General features: G+C 39.0%; 1 protein-coding gene across 1 annotated transcript in view; it reads right to left on the reverse strand.

Annotated features, from left to right (window-relative positions):
• tusc3 (tumor suppressor candidate 3) overlaps positions 1-22,722 on the reverse strand; it is a 61,952-nt gene that overhangs the window by 33,890 nt on the left and 5,340 nt on the right. The window contains exon 2 of the mRNA XM_020083724.2: positions 2,599-2,768. Within this exon, the coding sequence (XP_019939283.1) occupies positions 2,599-2,768 (170 nt within the window). The remainder of the gene's footprint in view (positions 1-2,598; positions 2,769-22,722) is intronic.

The raw sequence follows: 22,722 nt of genomic DNA on the forward strand, positions 1-22,722 counted from the left end.
AAAGGTTTGTGAGGAATGACAAAATGGATTGCCCCCATCTTATTTATGTAAGCATACTCATTCATGTATTGAATATATAATATAATATAATACGTTTTAATTTAATATATATAAACCCCACTCAACTATGCAAAATGTACCTAGTAGCCAAAATAAGGAAATATGTGGAGTAGTTTTTATTCCAGTAAAGAAAAAGACAGTTTTCTAAGTTTTATTAAGCTTCAAACTTCTGTTCAGGGTTCAGCTGGAGTTGTCGCACAACTGTTGCATCACTGTCTGCCTTTTTTTCCCAGCCACTTGATAATTTATAGGTGTTGATACATTGTGTGAAAATACTCTCAACATACCATCAACACTAACCTTGAAAATGAATATAACATGGAGACCGTCATCTTTGAGTAAACTTGAATTAATCCTGTCCTGTCCTGAGTTAAAGGGATACTTAGTATGGAACAGCGAACAAAGCTGGTGATGTGGGAGTGAGGACCCCAGTGATAAGCAATCTTTTTTACTGCCTGATGGTCCTCTTAACGCAGACTCTCAGGTCACCATCTGACATCCATCCCTTACACTCTCTCACTGTCTTTTACTAATGATGTGATACAATTGCTGGTGTTAATATGATAGAACTGGCTTGGGAAATTGAAGGAAGTGAGACAAACAGACAAATAAAGAGAGAAAGAAGCAGGCCAGTGAAAACAAAGGGCAATGTAAGGCAGGGAAAATGGCTGAATGGGTAGACGTTAATGAATGCATCTGGCGATTCAATAGAAATAAGTGGGCTGTTTTCTTGATAAGAAGGCAAGAAATTGCTTTTGAGATAAACAGATGTGTGTGTGTGTGTGTGTACATGTGCGTGTATGTGTGTGTGTGTCTGTTTTAATGTGTGAAGGGTCAGCCAACAGAGAAAATGTGTGTACACCTGCTATTGGCGAGTGTGTACTTAATTATGGCCAAGCAAACAAAAACAGAATCCGTTTGTCTCTGTGTTATTAAAATACTGTCTATTATGCCCGTCTTTCACAAAAAATGAAAAGGAAATGAAAATAAGAGCGATAGAGACTCACAAAGAGAGGTAGCTGAGGGGTGCTGACATGACCGATGAATAAGTTATCTAATCAAGTGAGTGAAGTAGCAGTCTCTGATTAGAGGAACAGGTCGGGTCAGGATGAAGAAGTTCAGTAATGAGCTCATCAAATATCTGGACTTCCCCAAGAACAACAGGACATAGGTCAACTACCTGGTTTATGCAGCACATGCATAACATAATGTACACCATGAAATCTAATGTGGTGAATGTCAATTAAGAAATATGACTTATAATTTTCCATAACTCAACATTGACTCAACAGCCTGTTTCCACATTAGCTTACTTTAACCTAGCTTTAACAATTAAGACAGTGATTTGTGGGGGGAAGTCAGTGATTCTTAAACATCAGGCCAGCCACCACCTTTGGTTTCAACTGGGTCACTACACAGTAGTAGTAGTAAACAAAGTATGAATGCAAAAGGGAAATCAACAGTAACAATGGTCTGATTAAAATGTTATGTTTATCATCATCATGCTACAATTTCAGTCATATGTCCCATATTCCCAGCTGCTATCATGATAATAGGTGATAACACAGGGAAGTCATTTTATTCATGTTGCAACTGAGACATAATAATCCCAAAAAACAGTGTATGCATCAGGTTTTCACTGACTAAGTATTTTCAGGACCATGGACAGCTCCACAGTCATCACTACTATGAGTACGAGTGTTGTGTGCAGAGCTGTCCATGGTGCTGAAACGTCATGCTTGACAGGGAGTTAGAAACGTCTGATTCAGATGGGAATTCACTTCAATTCTGAAGTAAAAATTTAAATCAAGTCAGAATAATACTTGACCTTAGCTATGTCGCATACATGATGCAAGTCTTGGTTTTGTTAATAAAAAGAAATCCAATTTCAAGCTCGCTATTGGGGTTTCGAAAATTCTCCTGAATGTATTAAATGCTTTGAGTATGCAAGTGGGTAAGTAGGTCTTGTTGGTCTTTTTATTCATTCCCCTTTGGTTGTATGGCTGGCTGGAGTCTCTTTGATCTAAATGTCAATGTGACCCACAGGTTCTTGTTATATAAAGCTTTTTTCTGTGTTTCCCGAGAAGTGCACGTCTATGTGTGTGTGCGTGTGTGTGTGTGTGTGTGTGTGTGTGTGTGTGTGTGTGTGTGTGTGTGTGTGTGTGTGTGTGTGAGGGGGAAGGAAGTACAATATCAGATGAGTTTGAGGACATTTGTGCATGCATTTGTGTGTATGTGTGTTCCCCTGTAGGTGAACTTTAGTGCACTGAGTAAACTTTCGTGAGGACAATAGAGTTATCTCAGGCAATAGAGAGGCAACAAAGAAAGGGGTGGAGGAAAAGCTGCTATGCCAGGTTGTGGCCTACAGAAGGTGGTTTGGCAGTGTGTGTGTGTGTGTGTGTGCGTGTGTGTGCGTGCGTGTGTGTGTGTGTGTGTGCATGAATGTGTGCATGAATGTGTGTGTGTGTGTGTGTGTGTGTGTGTGTGTGTGTGTGTGTGTGTGTGTGTGTGTGTGTGTGTGTGTGTGTGTGTGCATACCGGCAGACGGAACACTGCCTTTGAGGCTGCAGGGCGGTGAACATGACGATGACAGAGTAGTTCCTGGGTGGGGCCTTGACAAAGCGACGGAACTTGTCACCGTTCATCCTCACGACCGAACGGCGAGAGGACCACTCCATCATCTGGTCAACCTTCTCTGACAGCACATTCTGAACACACAGACAAGACAAAGTGCAAAGAGGACAATGTTTGCTGTTGGGATTTTCAGATTGAATCAGAAGAGTAATTCTTGTGATTTCAACAATGCTAGGGAACAGCAGATAAAAAATAAAGGCAATTAAATGATTTAAAGTGACTATTGTCATGGTGGGGAAAGCATCTAAAGTAAAGAGACGGTTACAAAGACAGTTTGATAAAATGACCCAATTGTAAACTCCTCAGATATCACCAGGATCCCCTGCAGAATATATCAAAATCCTTGACTTGTGTTGCCTGGAAAAAGGCAAGGTCTCTTAAATTATATAAAGTTTCAACTATTCCATGGCCAGGAGGAGCTTTGCTGTACAGTTTAGACTTTCAGCTTTAAAAGCCCAAGGCTGAAACAGAGCAAGGTGTTGCTGGATCCAAGTTACTACATCTAACTTTTAATAGGTTTGGCTCATGGCCTATACTGACTAATAGTTTACAAAGAATCTGGAATACAACAAACCTAACCATTATTTACAGAAACGGAACCCTGACCTGGCAGTCTAGGTGTGTGTGTGTGCATGGAAAAATGTACAGCTCTTGTGTCTTTGTTGTGTTTGTGTGTAAATTGTAGTCTGCTGTTGATTATATCTGGCCCAGCTTTGCTAAAAGGTCACTACAGAGTCAGCACAAGAACACAACACCAAAGGTAAATAACACACAGGATACATGTGTACACATATCAGCTAGGGCCTGTGCAAGGTTTCTAAAGCTGAAATGCTAATTATGGCAAAGTCACATAAAGGGGCATGGGAATGCTACTTGTGTATTCATGCACATACCCAAAGTGTTCTTGTACTGTGTGTATTCCTGCCTGTGTGTCTGCATGATTTTGTCTGATTTCTCAGCAGAACACTGCTTAGTTCCCACCAGCATCAGCTTTGCCAAAACTTGAGCTCTGAACCAACAGCTGATGAAATATTGAAAACTGCTGATGAAACACTTGTTTCCCAACCTCTGCTGATCAAACTGTACAGCAGGAAAAAAATCTGTCCGACAAGCATATTCAAATTTACAGTATTAAACTCTTAAAACATTTGAGTCTACTACCTCTTTATAGGGCTGGGCGATAAAGCGATGGCGATGATTAGCGCGATATAACATCCCCTCAATAGAAATATAAGACATGGTCAATAGAACATCAATAGAACTCATTTCATCCATGTTTTGATAGACAACACAAATAGTGTCTGAACTAATCATGTGGCTGGAATAGAAGTCACTGCTTCAGGACAGACGCACATTAAAGGTCGTCCTGTATGTGTCAGAGTCTCTGTCTGAGTCTGCTTCCTCCTGCGCTCATTTTACACTTTACAAGTCAACACCAGCACTGATCACAAGTTACTAGGACATGTACAGGACTGATGTTTTCTTTGTGTTTGTTTGATTCGCTCTAGAGTTTATGAGACACATGTTTAAACCTGCTTTTTTCTTTTTGTTATTTCTGCAGATTATGACGCCACATTTATCCAGGAACATAAATATGAATTCAACAGATGTTTATAAAGATCACTTCTACGTGTGATGATTAGAAAACATCAGAGGAGCATAGTCACTTGTTGACCTGTGGAGTAATGCACCTCAGTGCAGTGGCTCTGATTTGATTTATATCGCGATACATATCGATATCAACCGATATGAAAAATATTATCGAAAAAAGCTTAAAGGGAAAGTTCACCGAAAAATTAAAAGACACTAAGAGTGTCAGTGGTAAATGTGTTTTTAATTTTCAATTTTCAGTGAACTATCCCTTTAACGTTAAAATAACAAAAATGTAAACAGCTGAACAATATATCTAAATGTAAATACAAACATAGAAAATAAAAAACCCATATTACTTCTAAAAGGGTATATCTCTAGAAATAACAAAAACAGTGTGAAGAAAACCAGTGGAAAAGATTTGCGGGAGACAGGCTGTTATAGAGGGAAAGAGGAGGGTGAGGTATATGAATCACTTTAAACATCAAGTTGGTTGTTCGTTAAAGCTTGATGCTGAATTTGCTCTATTTTTATCAGGACGAATAACCAACATAGCGGCGCCTATCTTATTATTTATTTATATATGTATTATTAAAAGATTTTGCCCACCCCCTGTGTGTGCTGACCTTCTGAACACGGGCTACAACATTCTTCATGCTTCTCAACCTCTGCTGCCAACCAGCATACGCAAGTCTCACATGGCAGCAGATAGACGTTGTGGGCATTGGTAATAATACTCTTTTCAAAATGTCTTCCCAATCTACAATCAATTTATACCATGATGATCATCTCAACTCTGTGTACAGTATCCTTCCTTCTCGTCCTCCCCTTCTATCTTTCTACCCACTAGTTCACTAGTATGGGATCAAGAAGACAGAAGCTAAATAATTTAGCACTGCACCTCACTCCTACTGCTAATCGAGCACAAAATATCTTCTCTCTCATGAGCATGCACACATGCACAGCACACACACTCACACAAACACACACAGAGGCTAGGCTGCAGACATGGACCAGAGATGAAAACTAAATCTCTCAAGTAAACTGTGAGACGCAGAGAGAAAGAAAAAGTGGCAAAGAGAGACAGTAGTAAGACACATGTTAATTTTCTGTTAATTGTTCACTTCAGACAACACACTCTACCACCAATGAGCCATGCATAGTACGATAAGGAAAGTTCACCAAGAAACTGACTAAATATGAGTACAACACACCAACACAACCACACACAAATATGACTGCACGATCGCAGACGGCAAATTGTTCTTTCAGTGCACCTTTGTCTTTAATTTATCTCTAAAGTTTTTGCTCGTGTGCATTCAGCCACAAAAGGAGAGCTGTCAGTCCTGGATGCCAATCATGCTGGCAGTAATGATGCACTGCCTGCCTCACATTCTGCAAGAGCACACACACAGGAACAGACACGAACAAACAACTGAGCTGTAAATATACCAAAATATACTTGCGAGGGAAGTGTAAGCGATGATAAAGGTGCTTAAAAATAGTGGAACGGAGGGCAGCTGAGGAGGAGAGGCTGTAATATATATAACGTAGCACATGTTTTTAGGAATAAGATGTTGTTTGGGAAGTCTAAATATAACCTGTCCTACCAACACTATTAAATAAATTTAATAAATTGAAAACTAAACAGACTGGCTGATGGTCATCATGATGCGAGACAAGAATTGTGATTGGACCCTCCCAGCCCAACACACCCTGACAAACTCACACATACAATAACACATTCCAGCAATTGATTGAATTATTGTTTATTACTGTTCATGCCGTAATCCACTTTTTTGGTCCCAATCCCATCTTTCAATACTGGGTACAATACTTAATTCACATTAAATAATAGCATGGGACATTGAAATAAAGGGGATGTAGACTAAATAATCTTACATGACTGTTTAATCAGCTCCCAAATACTGGAGGTCATGGTTCAAAAATGAAAAGTCTGAAATATTAAATCATTGATGTTATACAAATTAAAGTTTATTTTGAAGACAGTGACGTGATGCAACATGCTGAGCCATCTTGTTGGATTTGTTGAAACAGCAGAAAAACCTGTGGTTTAGAGGTGTTATAGTGGTGGTTCTTCTCTCACAAGCTATCTTTGACTAATGCTGAAAAGCAGGATGCAGAGAGCACACAAACTGTTAGTTAAAGATATAATATTTAGTAATTATACTTATGATTCACAATCTGTGTATTTATTATTTTAACTAGTGACAGTGATGCTCAGAACCAGTTAAAAATGAGAAGTCGAATGTTTTCTGCAATTAATTCCTATTGCTAATGATGTTTGGTCATTGGTTCGTTCAGGTTAACCTGCAGGAGTCTCTGAGCACTGAAAGTCAAAAAATTCATGAAGTGTGAATCAGAGTCTCGAAGTGTTGAGTTTAGAAATGAAGGGCGAAATTCTGTCAAACAGCCAGGAATGGCATCTGTCACAGATGGTGAGCTTCTGCAAAATATTAACTGTCAGAAAATAATTACACGAGAGGGAGTAATTCAGTCATTTGACAACATTGGCCTCTAGGAGTGTGAGCTGTCTAAACACGTCTGACCAAACAAACATTTTTGAAGTCACCAAATTCTGGTTCACCGTCATACAGCAAAGGGAGAATGGAAACAAAAGTGTTCAAATCTATTCACTGTAAGTAATGTTTAAGTCCTTCAGGACACTGTTTACATCATGTGCTGAGTTTATAATTACAACAGGTAAACGTGGTAAAAATGTTGTTCTTGCATAACAAACACAGCAAACAGAAACTGAAAAGGAAACAACATGTACTAAAAGAGGAAGCTCATTAAAAACAAAATACCTGCCACTAACAATGATAGATTCAGATAATATGCCTGGTTCAGCTACAGAGTTCACGGTCGTAGCTATTGCCTGTATTAAGACAAAATGATGCCTGTAATCTGCAAAGTAGTTAAAACTCTCATAAAGAGCACTTTCTGCACCGAGCTCTTTGAATATCTCATGTTAGGCCTATAAGTGACTCCCTCACATCAGTGTTATGACTCTCTGCTTCGTCTGATCCACATACACAAACATGTACAATACATAAGCTCTCCAAACAGCTTAGGGCCATTAAGGCATTTATTTTCTACCCCAGTGAGCACAGAGGGCACTAAAATGAATCACATCTACACTGAGTAAGCCATTTTCGGACATGACCTCTGGGTAAAATCCGGAAAATGGCTGCAGAGTTTAGCCGTAGTCTGCCTTCCACACAAGCACAACATTTTTGCATCTATGGCATGTTAAAAGCGTCAACCTGCCTGTTTTCTTGCAGTGAATCCAGCAGGGATCCCTGCAATATTCTTAAATGGACTTCTCCTGGATTTCTACAGACTTTATACTAGGAGGTCAGGTGGAGAAAGTCACACATGCACCTCCTCTGGAGAAAATAAGGGATACAAAAATATGGTGCATGTCTGAAAGCAACTGTAGATACAAAACTGGTCTGCAGATGTTCTGCTTTATCTGATTTTCTGTTAGTCTACGAATTTCATGACCTCGTATTCACACACACATCTGAATAACTCAGGGTGTTTTGTCACTGTGTGAACAAGAAAGAGAAGATTTCGAGGTAAAGGAAGAATGGAAGGACAAACGGATGGAAGCAAACAGAAGGAAAAAGGTGTGGATGTGTGGACAGGACATCAGTGGGTGTATGAACACACACACACACACACACACACACACACACACACACACACACACACACACACACACACACCAGCCTGTATCAGTATCAGAATTTTGGTCTAATTGTCTCTCTAGTTCCCTGTTAACTTTTTTCTTCTTGTCTCATTATATTAATGTTTCTACTTTCCATTCGAAAGTATTTTTTTTCTTTTCCAATTATCTTCTTTTTAGCTGCTCCCTGTTATTTCCACATTTCTTGCAACACAAAGTCTGTGCTGTGCACTGAGAGCCCGATTATGTGGCTAAATAAAGAATAGTAAACAGTGAATTTTACTTAAAAAATACTTAACAAATAGCAACAGTGTCAACACAAAATATGATGAGAAGAACAGATGGAAAATAGGAAACAGAAAGAGGAAGACACATGGAGAGCAGGGCAGGACTGACTCAAGTCATGACCTCAAAGGCTACAGGGGACATCAGAGAAGTTTGTCGGTCAAACAGTTAGTCAAGCATAAAGTCACTACACCCGACGGCCAGTCAGCCCAAGAGCTGTCACACAAAAGGTCAGTCGTCCAGCCAGATGTGTAACCAATAAGCCACGTAATTACCTATCTTGTGAGCGAATCAGTTAAACAGCATATCAATGAGTTGACGTCAGTCACTCAAAGATTCAGTCAGTGAATTAAGCAGGCAGTCAGGTGGTGACTCTGTCAATCAGCTAAGTCGTTTCGTCAAATAATGAGTGAGCTGAGTATTTTAAAAGCTGAGCTACACTCAACATGAGGACATAGAAGTCACTTCCTGTCACATCCCTCATCCTCTCTCTTTAATTCATTCATTTTTCACCTTCTGTCTCTTCTGAAAGTTACAGTTTACTCATCTGAAAATAAATAATCTCTTCAACATGCAAAACTTGATTCAAATGTTAATTTAAACATTTGTCCACTTCTACTGAGGATTATACATGACATTTATTAAGGGTCTTCCTTTTTAACCAGTGTTTTTAAAATACCTGTGAAAACATGACACTGTAAAAGAAATCAACGATGGTGGGTCAAAAAATCTTGATAGATGCACATGAAGACACTTTAGTTATATATTATAAACTAACCACCTCAGACCTTGTTAAGAGCATGTGTGAAACCACATTTTAAAAATGCCTTTATTATTTTACTATTATAATAGAAAAGACACCAAAGAAAATGTAAAAAAAACCTAAAAACATCCTGTCTCACAAGGTTACAGAAAGTGAAAAAAATTATGAATGGATCAACAAAAATAAATGGATTCTTTCTCGGCCTTTGTGTTATCCTCCTTACAAACAAACAGAGAGGGGAGAAATTGTAACTTAATAAACCAACCCTAAAACAGTGAAAATATTGTGCTGCAAATGTTTGTTGTGCAGAAGATGGAGTGTTAAAATAAAAATTTGTCCTGGAGACACCAAGATGATGGGATTTATTTATTGGAAGCTACATATTATGACTGAACTGCTCGAAATTCCATCAAATTTCAAGCTGTTTTGAGTGGGAGTGCATGACCTCTCAGTTTAAAGTATAGGGTCTACACATTAGAGAAACCCCACCTGTTAAATCTATTTTTGCATGCCTGTATAAAAGAAAATAGCACAAGTTAGTGTGCGGAGCAAACTGTCATTTATATGTCTTTCATCAAGAACAATCCAACAGTTAAAAAAACAGACAGAAGAGGTGCTGTGGAGCCGGTTTTAGGACTAGTAATATTCACCATTATAGTAGCACAGTGAAGCAGTTTAAAGTGCCTTGTAGTTACTGGGGATGGTCTAGATTTCCCCAGCCAGCGGAGGGTTTGATCTGTGAACCCTCATCTTGTCAAGCTAGTATTTGTTCAACAAAATCCCTTGCTCCGAGCAGCCTAAACAGAGTTCTATTGTGAGTGAATGGGTCTCAGCTTTGGCCATCAGGCTTTTTTACAGTTTCCTCCGATTCACCCATTGAAAGGGGGATTACTGGAAATTGGCTTCATATAACAAGGAACAAAGAGTCATCCACTATCACACACACTCTCTCTCTCCCCCCCTCTCTTTCGTCTCTCACACACACACACACACACACACAGAGAGAGAGAGAGAGAGAGAGAAAAGTACTGCCCTTTGTAAAAACCAACAAAAACTTGCGGCAAGTCTATTTCTGGTAATCATAGTGTCCTTATGATGACTTAGGGGCTTTCTCTGTTGAGCTAAACTGAAAATAATTAAAACACACACACACAAATGCACGAATAGGAGGGTATAGAACAAATGAGGTGGGAAGAGAAAAAGCAATATTAGTCAGAAATTTTATGGTTTTTTTTTAATTGTATTCCTGTTTTGTTTTTGTTTTTTTATTTAAAGGAACAGACGGGAAGAATTAAATAACAAATGTAGAAGAAGAAGGTGACCGAGAGGTTTAAGACATATGAGGACGAGAGGATTTGATTAAGAATAGAGCAAAGACAGGAGACGCACTGAAAGCATTATGTGAAATCCTGTGAGTAAAGGGACAAAGAGAACAGTTAATACAGTGAGATATAAAAACATATGCCATCACAAATTTTGACAGTGTGTCTGTGTGAGTCAGTTTGTCTGTCAGTGTTATTGTTTCCATCTCTCACCTCTATTGAATCAAACCAACATGCTTTTCATTGTGTCAGCTCCACGTTTGTCAGCCCATAATCTGTGATTCCCAGAAACACCATGACTTGTCAGTGGAAGGGGGTAGAGCAGGATTTGTCAGCTTATCTGCCTAATAACAATTATTTGAAATATATGCATTTTCCCCTGCCTTTGTCCGTGCATCTTCCTGTCTGTCACCCTCCAGTGATTTTATTTGTATTGTATATTTTTCCCCGATTAGCACCAGTCTCTGTGTCTTTCTCCAAGATGCTTATAGAACATCTTAAGTTTGTTTTTTTGTTTTTTCCGCCTATAGATTACAGATTCTCTCCAAACCTCCCAGGCACACGGTGTGACATTTGAAATCTTCTGTCATTTCCTTTCCCTGAGGAGGTTGTCTAAGTCTTCTGTGTATTTCTGTGGTTTAGGGTGTATGAGTTTCAACAAGTTAACTTTTAAACTTTAAAACACCAATTACAGGAAGAGATACCGTATATGTCTAACTTTGAAGGTAAAATATAAGTGAATATAATAAAAAAGTAAAAACCATTTGTATGGATGACTGGGTTACAATACAACACAATTAAGAAGTATAGAAATTACAATGATTGTGTGTTTTCACCGTTTTAAGATATTGGTTTGTTTGTTTGTTTGCCAGCAGGATAACACAAAACTGAACGTATTTCCACAAAACTTGGAGAACGGATAGGACATGGCCCCAAAAGGACCCATTAAAATGTTGTCGTGGCTCTGGACAGAAGGGCGGATCCTGTGATATTTTTAACAATTTCCAACATAATAATCATTGGATTCTATAATTCAATGATTCATGGAATTGGACAAAAAAAAGATCAAGCAAATTCCAGAAATACAAGAGTTCATTGTGTTTTTAAAGGGGACTGAATTTGACCTTGGTTGAGGTACTCTTATGAGTCACATTTTAGTTCATATCTGTACCTTGAGTAAGATATTTGTTATTGTGGGTAAGAAGTGGCAATATTGTTCACTGCCCCATTCAAAAACACATGAGAAATGAGGATGTATGAACAATGCATTGTATTGTGTGGCCAGAAAACAAGCAAACCAGTTGGCTTTGTCATTTGAAGCGTCAACAAAAGTGTACGTGTGATAGATTCATTAATCTATCACAACATAGGAGCAGAATGCTGAGGCTAATTGTTTAGTCACTCTGCTTGACCTGGACTCACCTCTTCTTCCCCCCATATTTGTCTTTTCTCTGTGTTTGCAGATATAATTTCTCCGGGGAAAGCACAGAGCTCCGATTGGGTTTATGATGCATCAGTGCAGTTTGATTTTGTTATAAAGGCATCCCAATAAAAACTGGGGCGGACACGAAGGGCATGAGGCCAGTCCTACTGTTAAAACAATAGGGAGTCAACGCGAGCACTCAGGGAGCATATGGTCACTGTACTGTTTCCCGCAACAATGCCAAGAAGGAGGAGAGGAAAATACATGAAAATATGTGGGGGAAACCGAGTGAGGCAGAAGAAAGGAGGAAAATCACCAGAGCAAGTTAAACTAAGCAAGAAGGAGAGGGAGAACTCAGTTAAGAAAGAAAAAAGAAGAAAAAACATTATATTAAGAATAAAGCCAAATTAGTACAGACACTAATTAAAATAGCATAATGTGGAGATGCAGCACTAACATGAAGCTAATGTTATTGCTTCAGGTGGGGCATTTTAAGCATACCTAGCAATATTTTAGGTTGATAATACCAAACACAACTCATCATGACAAGAGCTGCAAATTGGAAAACAATCATGTCAGAAGTGAGTTATGATGTGAACGATTTTGCAAGCAGCTACTGGGCAAAGTTGATATTAGTGTGCAGCAGTTACGTATTGTAATTTATTTAATACCCTTTAAGCTCCTAATCAGTCCTTAACACCAGGCACCAGCGAAGCAAAGGTAAGAAAGTTGGCAAGCCATGCAACATCTCCACATGGCAGAATGGATATGGATATTTATCAGATAACTGACTTGAAATCCAATTTCCAAAACGCTCCTTTATGTGATGAATTAGCTGACTATATAAAATCAATAGAGTTCAGGACTCAGACGTGATTCTCACTTGAGTTCAGCCTTGGGTAACCTTGTTATATGCTGTGCTTTCACTGATTTTACATGGCACTGCAGTAATACACATATTATACCTTTTCTTGACAGTTCCCATATGCATTGGTAATTTCTTTACTAGGACTGGGTTTGATTCCATTTGATTGACAATTTTGCCTGGATATGAAAGAAATTTACAAAGCTGTAAACTTAACTAGGAAACTTCACAATAATCAATGTGTGTGTCTGCTCAAATGTCCAATGTGTTTGAATACATGTCTCATAAACTCTCCAGTGAATCGAACAAACACAAAGTAAACGTCAGTTCTGTTCAGGTCCTAATAACTTGTGATGAGTGTTGGTGTTTATAGTTGAAGTGTAAAGTGAGCGCAGGTCAGCAGGAGAGTGGAGGGAGGACACTCAGACAGAGACCAAACGGTTGCTTCTGCTCAGATCCTGAAGAAGCGACGCTAACCGTTTTACAGCATTGCTCCATGGTGGAAACTCTGTATTCACACTTTCCGTTTCCACTGTTCGACATACATAACCTCGTTCACCTCCTCCTCTTTATAATCTCTGCTTCATGTGTGTCAGTGCGTGAGTGAGTGGGGACGGGGCCAGCCAGGAGCCTGTGTTGTGAGTGTAAACTCCACAAAGGAGACCAGATAAATGTTTGGTGCACCGGTGAGACAAAGGAATATTTTAGTTCGCACTTCAGAGATTTAAATTGTGACATTCTGGGGCCCTGTAGTACTATTGCAATAATAATATTATCTCAAAATCCCATGGTACACCTGGGACTTGCCTCATGGCCCACCATTTGGGAACCACTGACCTAGACTCAGACTTAGTAACGGGGACTCAACTTAGACTCTTCATTGGTGATGTTTGCTAACACTAGGACTCGAACACTGGGGACTCAAGACTAGACTCAGGCTGAAAGTTTAGTAAGTTTAACTCTATTATACTTCTCTGCCCCAACTTACAGGAGGTGACTGCAGGGCAAAAACAGACAAAAAGAAAAATGTATTTGGACTTTACTTTAATGCTGAGAGTCTTTAAAAAGGAGAGCCCATAAATTGAGTCCTGAAGGTGTGTCAGTTGCAGCAAAGTCGTTCTATTCTCATGTAGCTGATTCGTCACAATGTAGGGGGCATGATACTATCAAGTCTTACACTGCCTTTTATCTCTAATTCAGCTCCCTCTCACTGTGAAGTGGACTAAAAAGGAACAATTATCCATGATTGAGTAATAACACAGATTTCAGATTCTGCATGTTTGAGGTCGTACTCACACTGGGGCTGTATGTATGTGTGCGCAAAGTGTTCTTTGTCTACCTGCATTATGTGCTTGGCTTCAAATATTTATGTGTGTGTGTGATAACATGATTCAGGCAGAAAGATTAAAATTTTGCATTCCACTTGCTTAGTAATTTCAGCAACATGGGGAGGCTGTGGGTGGTCTTAAGGTTAAATTAAGCACGATGAGAAAACAGAAAATTAGGCAAACCTTGCTTTGAATGTTTCAAAAACCCAAAAAATCCCCAAGGACTTAAATCAAAGGATCTCAAAATCCATGGGTACATTTGTACAGTATGAGGAGGAAAGTTATAGACAAATTCAAAGTTTGCTGAACCCAGTTCAACGATAGAGTATAAAACAAATTAATTGAAAGATGCGAGAAGAAACAGAAGGTAAACCAGTCACTTTCCCCGTTTTTAATTGGTCTTTATTAATAAATCCATTATGTTATAAAGTATAGTCTCTCCTGAATGTAAGAATAGAACAAGCAGAAGTTTTGAAAGTAATATGCTGTACTGCCCACTACATTTATTAATCACATACCACTCAATAAAGAGACTTCACACTTGAGAGCTAAAACTTCTGGAAAGAGAAGTGAAAAATGTTTTCTGTGACATATAATGAAATATGAGTTTTGAAGGGGGAGCACTAGCTCAACACTGGAATAATTTGACTCAGGGCTAAGCTTATTAGAGTGCTAATCTTTTTTTTTTTCCTTAAGTCATGACCAAGCAGCCACTAATCTCCATCAATCAGGTAGCAAAGTCAGTTTTTGCTTTTAGCTTAACTTGAGTTTTGTTAAAGGAGACATGTTATGCTCGTATTCAGGTTCATAATTTAAATTTGGGTTATTACTTTAAAAGGTTTACATGCTGTAATGTTCAGAAAACACATCACGTTCCTCATACCCAGTGAAGCACCTGTCTAAAACACTTTTCCCCTCCCAAAAAGCCCAGTCTGCTCTGATTGGCTATTGTGATTGGTCAACTACTTACAGCGGTTGAAGGAAAAGACAACCTTTGCTCTTGCTTTACCTGACTTTGTTAGCTGGGCCTGCTAGACTAGCTGCTATAGGCATACTTATGCAAATGTGACATCACAATGATGTGGAAGTATTGGCCAGACTACTGATAAGGTGTTTCAGGAGCTTCAGCTTTACAGTAGACACATTAGAGGACAGATAAAAACTGAAAAAAACATTTGTCTCCTTTAATACAAATGTTCAAGTTTCTGTCAGTGCTTCACAATTAAAGTGTTTGCATCATTCACTTCATTTTAAAGATTATATTGGGGAGGAATCATATCTTGTAAGGTAATGCATCAGTGTGTAAAAGTAGGCCTAAGATATGCACAATTGTTCTGTGCTTTTTTTGACAGCAGATTCTTCAGGAGAAAACAAAAAAGCATTGATTCAAAGCTATTAAATCAAAAAGGGGAAACCAGACTGTCCAACATCCAACTCACAGACTCTGATGCATTGGTTGTGTCACCAGTATCAAAATGTATGAACATTTTGTAAATGACGTTGCACTATGAAATCAATTTTATTACAAATCATTAATCATCCTTACCTAACTGCTGGGGAGCTCAGTCCAGTCAAACACAAAAATCTACTGTCACACCCTTGTTTCCAGGTACAAAGGAATGACTGACCTGAATTTGATTATATTGCATGCAGCACTGTCCTAACAACAATTGGTATTAGGTAAGGACGTTCAAGACAGAGAGACAAAGGTGGCATCTGCTGGGTTATATGAAAAGTAAAAGATAGAGAACACACTAAAGTGAAGGGTTTTGATTCAGTAAAGGTCACCAGGTCAGCTGCCGTCCTCTTTTCAGCTTCCTGTACTGTGTTTCACTTCTGTGTGACCTTACTCCTCTCTCTCCCTCTCTTAACTTAATGCACCTGTCCAGAATGCAGACTGTGCCAATCTGTCTACGGTGATCATTTTAAATGGTCAAACTCAGGGCCATGATAGAAACATGATGGGCATACAGACGTATTAGAAATACAAGTGTAATTGGCCTAGTATGCTAACTCATTATCTTTTGGAATCTAACACTAGTATTACTTTCTAATAACTGAGCTAAATGTGCTACTAATTAGCCTTATAAGCCATTCACATTTGTTATGTGCTTCTGCTTAGGTGAGCATTTGGTTTCTCTAGGCTTATCACACATGGAAGAGCAGCTTCTTAGAGCAGCAATTTTTCCAGAAGTATCTCGAGTGTCGCTGATATTATTATAAACACTAACTACACGCATGGTTTACCTGAAAATCGAAATATACCCCAGGTAAATACACTGCCAACGGCTATGAGCAGGAGATAAGCTAATTCTTACACACAATATTTCACATTAGTTGTAAATGGGCAGAATTAGGACTGCTGCAGAAGTGCTTAAAAACCATATGATAAAATTGTGTGGCGTTTATGGCAAGTCCCATAATTATCAATCTTGTAGTTTATTTGTCCATGGTTTATATATCGTCTGAACTACCAGTCTTTTTCATTTTTGTTGTTTCTCTCAAAAGCTTTTTCTCTACAAAGTTTCGCACATAAAATGTCCTTGCATACATGGTACTACTTGTTTTATTTTCCTGCAAACTATTAGTGGTAAACACTTTGACAAGTGCTATGGCTCAGTGAACTCACAATTTCAAATTCAGTGTGTATAGAAAATAATTGTTACTCATATAGTTGCCATAAAATACAATTTTACCTGACATAAACAGGCTGCCCAAAACAATGGGTGGTGTGCAATTTGTATAATTATCTTTCATGAGGACTGCTGCTGCTTTCTAAGAAGGCTGCCTCTTCGGATGTATTATTGCATTTAAGATTTTTGTTTGCATGTACTGTAAGACCTGTGAGAAAATATTGTACTGTATTGACGGCTGGAACTATGAGAAATGGTGCCATGCATTCACGCTCTGCATGTCAATATATTTGGCCAATTAGATGGAGCCATGCTACCCTAGATAATACATTTAAGATATTCAGATCATTGACAGGCTTTTCTGTCAGTTAATCATTGATCCATGTTGTTGGAATGGAACTAGTGCATTTCTTTTTTTTCCTGGTGTCTTCATGCATAGACCACTTAATGTATGGGGTCTATGTTAGCAGTGAAACCAAAGCAGAAAGACTTCAACACCATATACTTAAGCATTTTTCATATCATCATCGCAATATTCAACAACTCTATCACATATTGCATGTTTTCCTAATATCATGCAGCCCTACACTAGACACTTGCACTGACATTTTACCCCGACCTTTGTCTGATGAAGCAGTTAGACCTGAATGGACTGGTGCACCGACTGAAGATCTCATTTCAGAATGAGCCACCAATACGACCACTAGAGAGAAGCTAGGAACAAAAATGCAATGCATTAACCCCCTGTCCAAGTGCGCTGAATGTGGACTCACAGTGACTTATTCTAGCCGAGCATGCCACAGCTGTCTTACAGCCAACTGCAAAGCAGTGTCAGTCTCACCGGGGAGAAGCTGAGCTAGTTGCACTAATCATGTTGTGCTCTGAGCTCGGCTGGTGAGACTAATTGGCTGGTCAATAATCTGAACAGCTGGAAAGGGGAGTGACCACCAGTTGCTCAGTTGAAACAAGGGGTGCAACAATCATGACAAATCAAGCTCCTCATTAAAGACATGATCTGTCGGCCTACATTTCAGAACGTCTCCACTTGCTCTGTGTGTTTATTTCAGTGATAACAGTTAGAGTTAAGGGGAGCTTTTACTGTATTCCAGCTAGGCATTTGTCAACTCTGCAAAAACTGTTTCTGACCAGACTTCAAGTATTCAAAACTAGAGACTGTTGTTGACACCGTTTTACAATAAATCAAGAAAGAGAAAATGCCTTCATTAACAGAAGAAAATGCCATATGAAAACAGCTGTGAAATCTGACTGTGACCTTAATGATGGATTCTTACTTCACTTGGATTTTACCTGTTTAATTTGAGGTTACTTCATAAATTCCCTCAGATCAAACAAGATTTTATTCAAAATTACAATTGCATTTGTTTGATGTAAATCGACAGAGAATACTTCACTCCCTTCACCACTGGCAGTACCTTCCATTTTTTTCCAGTCACAAAATCACAAAATTAGGCTATGGGAAGCTACAAAGGCTGTTTTATCACCTTTGCTCTATATTTTTCCAAAAAATGTGAAGTTATAGTAATGTACAGCTGACTAACCACAATGTACCCACTTGGTGTTCATCAAATATCTAATGCTTATGTGCAATGAATGAGACAACAACTCAATGTGAGATAGCAGCATGGTAGAGGACTTTGTGTTATTAGTGTAACAGTTCAGTTATCTCTATAAGAAAAGTTAACTGTAAACGTTGTCGGGTAACAATGTGCGTCGATACAATGATCTACCTTACTACCTTTACCTTACTACATTTCACTCAAGTCAGTAAAACCCCACATATTTGTATCACATGAAGTTCCAAAACATTCAGCAGTCATCACTACCCAACACATTAGACCAGTCAAAAAAACTCAACAAACAGAAAGAGGTGAGTGAGGTGAATGAAGTGATTTGGGTAGTTTGAGTCAGGATATTCAACTGCACATTTTTAAAAATTGAGAAGAATGATCACAATTCACATTGTGGATTTTGATCATGTGATAAAAGATTGCCTTTTCAGGAATATACTGCCCACACTGACCCAACAAGGACTCTTTACTGGCAAAAGAGTTGAAATGTGTCTCTCCAACATTCCTTATATTTAGCCTCTGTGGCTTCAATCAGTCTGATGACAGCATGTCTACAAAAGAACACACACACAGTGTATTTAGCTCTGTGAGTGTTAAGAGTGTTAACAGGCTCTCTGCCAGTGAAGCAGAAAGACTAGGAGTTTAATAAGAGAATCATCAGATATATTTGACAGGCAACATGTACACAAAGACTAACACACACACCATTTTAAAAAGCTCCACTACATTCAATAACTGAGTCTACACTGTGTTTATATAAGTGTGTATGTATTAATTGTGAGTGTGTGTATGTGTGGTCTGTGAACCATCATAGTGACACAGGTCTGTCTGGGAGGATAACAGTGTGACGTCTTATCAGCCATAAGCCAGCCAGACAGACATTCTGATACACACACATATACACACAGTGGGATAACATGTCACCTCATATCAGCTATACAGGCCTGTCACTGTGAGGATTGGGGGGGGGGGCATACAGGAGCAAGGGGTGAAGGAAGAAGATGAAACTGGGCTGAGTAGAGAAGTGACAGAGAAAAGAAAGATAAAGAGAGATGGGGCAAAGCAGTGTACTGTTATGACAACATTTCCGTCTAGAGACAAGGAGTGATGACGACAGACAGGGATGAATGATCAGAGAAGAGGTGTGTTAGCCATTAGCAGGTAGACAGTAACAGAAAAGGTCTCCCTGTCTATCTCAGCATTAATTTGCCTGACGCAACAGCCAGACACAATGAGATTTTAGTGTGCTAGAGTTCAGCAGTCAAAGAAAGGTCAATCACCAGGTCAGTGACTGACTAGAATACTATATGTTATATAAATGAAGTTGTAGAACTGGTCATGTGTTGTCTAAAAATACTGTGCATTAAAAACAACACACTCTATCCACATGTCAAATGCCAAGTAAGTATGGCATGAATGTGAAACAAACCCAGGAATGATGGACAGGCTGATCGGATATTTCTTTGACTGAATAATTTACAGAAACGGTTGACAAGTGAACGGGTGGCATGGTGAGTGAGTCAGTGACAGACTATCAACTTGACAAATGACTGAATTATACCCCTTTGGAAGGTGCTGGGCTGGTGCTAGTGCTGGTTAGGAGCTACGCCTCAACTGTATAAATGAACAAACAAACTTATTCGGCACTTAATTATGGCAGAGAACCAGATATTATGGCCGTCGAAACACAACAAACTTGTTCCAGATCAGGCACTGGCTTCAAACTGGCCCTGGAACTGCCTCGGTGGAAAAGGTGTATAAGTGATTCTGTGTCTGACTAAGTGTATGACGGCAGGTTACATGGGGAGCAAATGGCAAAAACCATTGAATGACCAGTTTCATTAATTAATGATAGTGATTAACTAGAATGACTCAGAAACTGTAAGTCACTGGCTGGAAAATGGTGGGGAAGTGAATAGATGACTGACTTATATATAGAGTAAGTGACTGATATCCTGATTGAGAAAGTGACTTCATCCAGCAAAAGCAAAAGAGACAAAGTCATTTGAAAAGGAGAATGTTTATACCTCTGATGAGCAGCATTAAAAAATGAATGTTCAAAACAAGGACAAACCATGCACTCCATTCAACTTGGCTGGCCCAGAAATTAGCCTCAGAAATGTCATGAAAATGACAATAAGAGTTACGAGAGAAAGATAAGGGTGTGTCTTACACCCCTGGAAATGGGGATAAAGAATCACGAGAGTGATGTAATTATCTTGTGTTATTTATGAATGATCTGTTGAACCACATCACCAATTTTAAATAACAGACCACGAATTGGCCATTTTCTTTTCAACTTGAAAAAGTGTATATTTTCAACTTGTCACATATGGAGGAGGAAAGCAAATAGGACAAGGGGAAATCCTGAAGTTCAAAGAAGGGTGGTTGGAGGGAAAAACATACAGAGGAGACGACATGGGAGGGGAAATGCTTGGATAAGAAGACTGAGAGGGGGAGATATAAATCCTTTATCTTTTCACAAAATTAGTTATAGAAGTGTTGGAAAGGGAAGCAAAAAAGGAGAGGGAGGAATAACACAGGAGGAAAATGACTTGGGAACACAGGCCATCAGTCACTTGGAAAGCAGGCCTGACACTACTGCATCAATAATTCAGATGACTACGGCTAATGAGCGAGATCCAAACAAATCACCCTTGAATTCACTGGGAGAATATTGAAACATTTCACTGAGCAAAATATGGCACCATTATGGCTGCTTTTTAGCTGCAGTTTGGGCTTTACTGGTAGTACATGGGGGAAAAAGGGGTTGGATACAATATTCATCTCTCTTGAACCCTTGAAATATTCACATTTATTTTCCTGAGAAAAACGGGACAGAGAGAATCTACTGAGACTGAGCCTTGGCGGGTAGGCATAAAAAAGGGAAACCAGAGGAAAAGGCCCATTTGAGAAAAGAAAAAATACAGGCAGGAATTTACAAGACTATCAAAGTCGATGGAATGGAAGTAAACAAGGAATAGAAGGGTAAATTAAGCCTAGTATGGTATCTGACCTTGGAAAGAAGTATGTGGCTTGTACACATTTTCCAATAGTACAGGTGCACACATAAAAAACTGTTTTGTTCATCAGTACCAAAACGGCATGAGAGAATATCGAAACTACAATCCACTTTTCTTTCACAGAAAACAAGCACTTATTTTTTATCTGTTTACAATTTCTTGTTGGGCAGTTGCTTTTATTCCAAAGTGGCTACCAACTGAGGGAAAACACTAGCTTCAGTTCAGTATGAGACCTTGAAGAATTACGTGTGAGGAGAGGAGGTGCATAAAGATATAGAGGCTCTGGTCTGCTCACTTAGGAACTTGTTTCACCACCGAGGAACCACAACGGAGAAGAGTCTGGACCGGGATTGCCTTATGTGCAGGAACAACAATGCCAGACAACATTTCTTGGAGTAATGTAATGGCCATGAAGGAGCATAAGCCCATATGGTTGAGTTCAAGTAAATGAATGCAAACACAGATGTGGCTCTGGAGGTAAGAGTTAATGGGTAGCCAGTGGTGGTCAATTAGCAATGGAGTGACATGTGCCCTTTAAGGCTGATTGAAGGACAGATGCTTCACTGCATTCTGAACCATTTGTAAGGGTTTGCTTAAAGGGAGGTCCATTAGAAGGACATCACAGTTGAGAGATAACCACAGCCTGTATCAAGAGCTATGTGGTACAGTGAGTAATTTTTCTCATGTGGAAACACAGTACAAGCGGGAGACAGATGCGTACAGTGTGGCTGTAGAATAGAGTGTTCAGAGCTGTATGCCTAAACTCAAATGGCCAACACACTTAAACCAAGTCCCTAATCAAGCCTGGCATTATCCATCTCGATGGTCCAATCACAAGAGGAAAGCTTTACATTGATTCACCACTTCCCTGCTCTTAATGCATATAATCATAATTTTAATATGTCAAGTGGAAGTGGAGAGTGAGAAGAGTTGAGTTGGGGTTGGGAGTGGTTGAAAATCAAATCAATGATTTGATTTGTACACAGCTTCACAAACAAAAAGAGTTTCACCCGTTTGGAGAAAAAGAAATTGAAAATCAATGTGTGGTAGTCAGTGTTAATGATGTGGAGGTGGCCACAAATGAATCAATAAATCAAGTGTAAAAATGTTTTTGGTTCCTGATGAAACTGTAGCAGGCTGAAGTACTTCAGCTGAGTAGGTGGTCCTTCATATGTGGCCCAGGATTGATTTGTAATCACACTGCTAAAAGAATGTGTCCACATGAGTTGTAAACTCCCAGAAACAGTATCATATGCAGAATACAAAGCTTTTCCCTATAAGAACACAGATGGTTGAACAAAATGACACTTGCAAACTATATGCTCCGTAAAATTCATTGCAACTAGCCCAGATATGAATTTATTATCATAATGTGAGACAGCTGGTCTAATGTCAGTCAACCAATATATTTCATGGTTCCAACCCTCAAGCATTTTGAAAAATTTGTAAAAAAAAATATTTAGTGCTTGCATAGCATTTAGCTTCATAAACCCCA

This window comes from Paralichthys olivaceus, chromosome 8 (genome assembly GCF_024713975.1).
Source record: "Paralichthys olivaceus isolate ysfri-2021 chromosome 8, ASM2471397v2, whole genome shotgun sequence".
Taxonomy (NCBI): Eukaryota; Metazoa; Chordata; class Actinopteri; order Pleuronectiformes; family Paralichthyidae; genus Paralichthys; species Paralichthys olivaceus.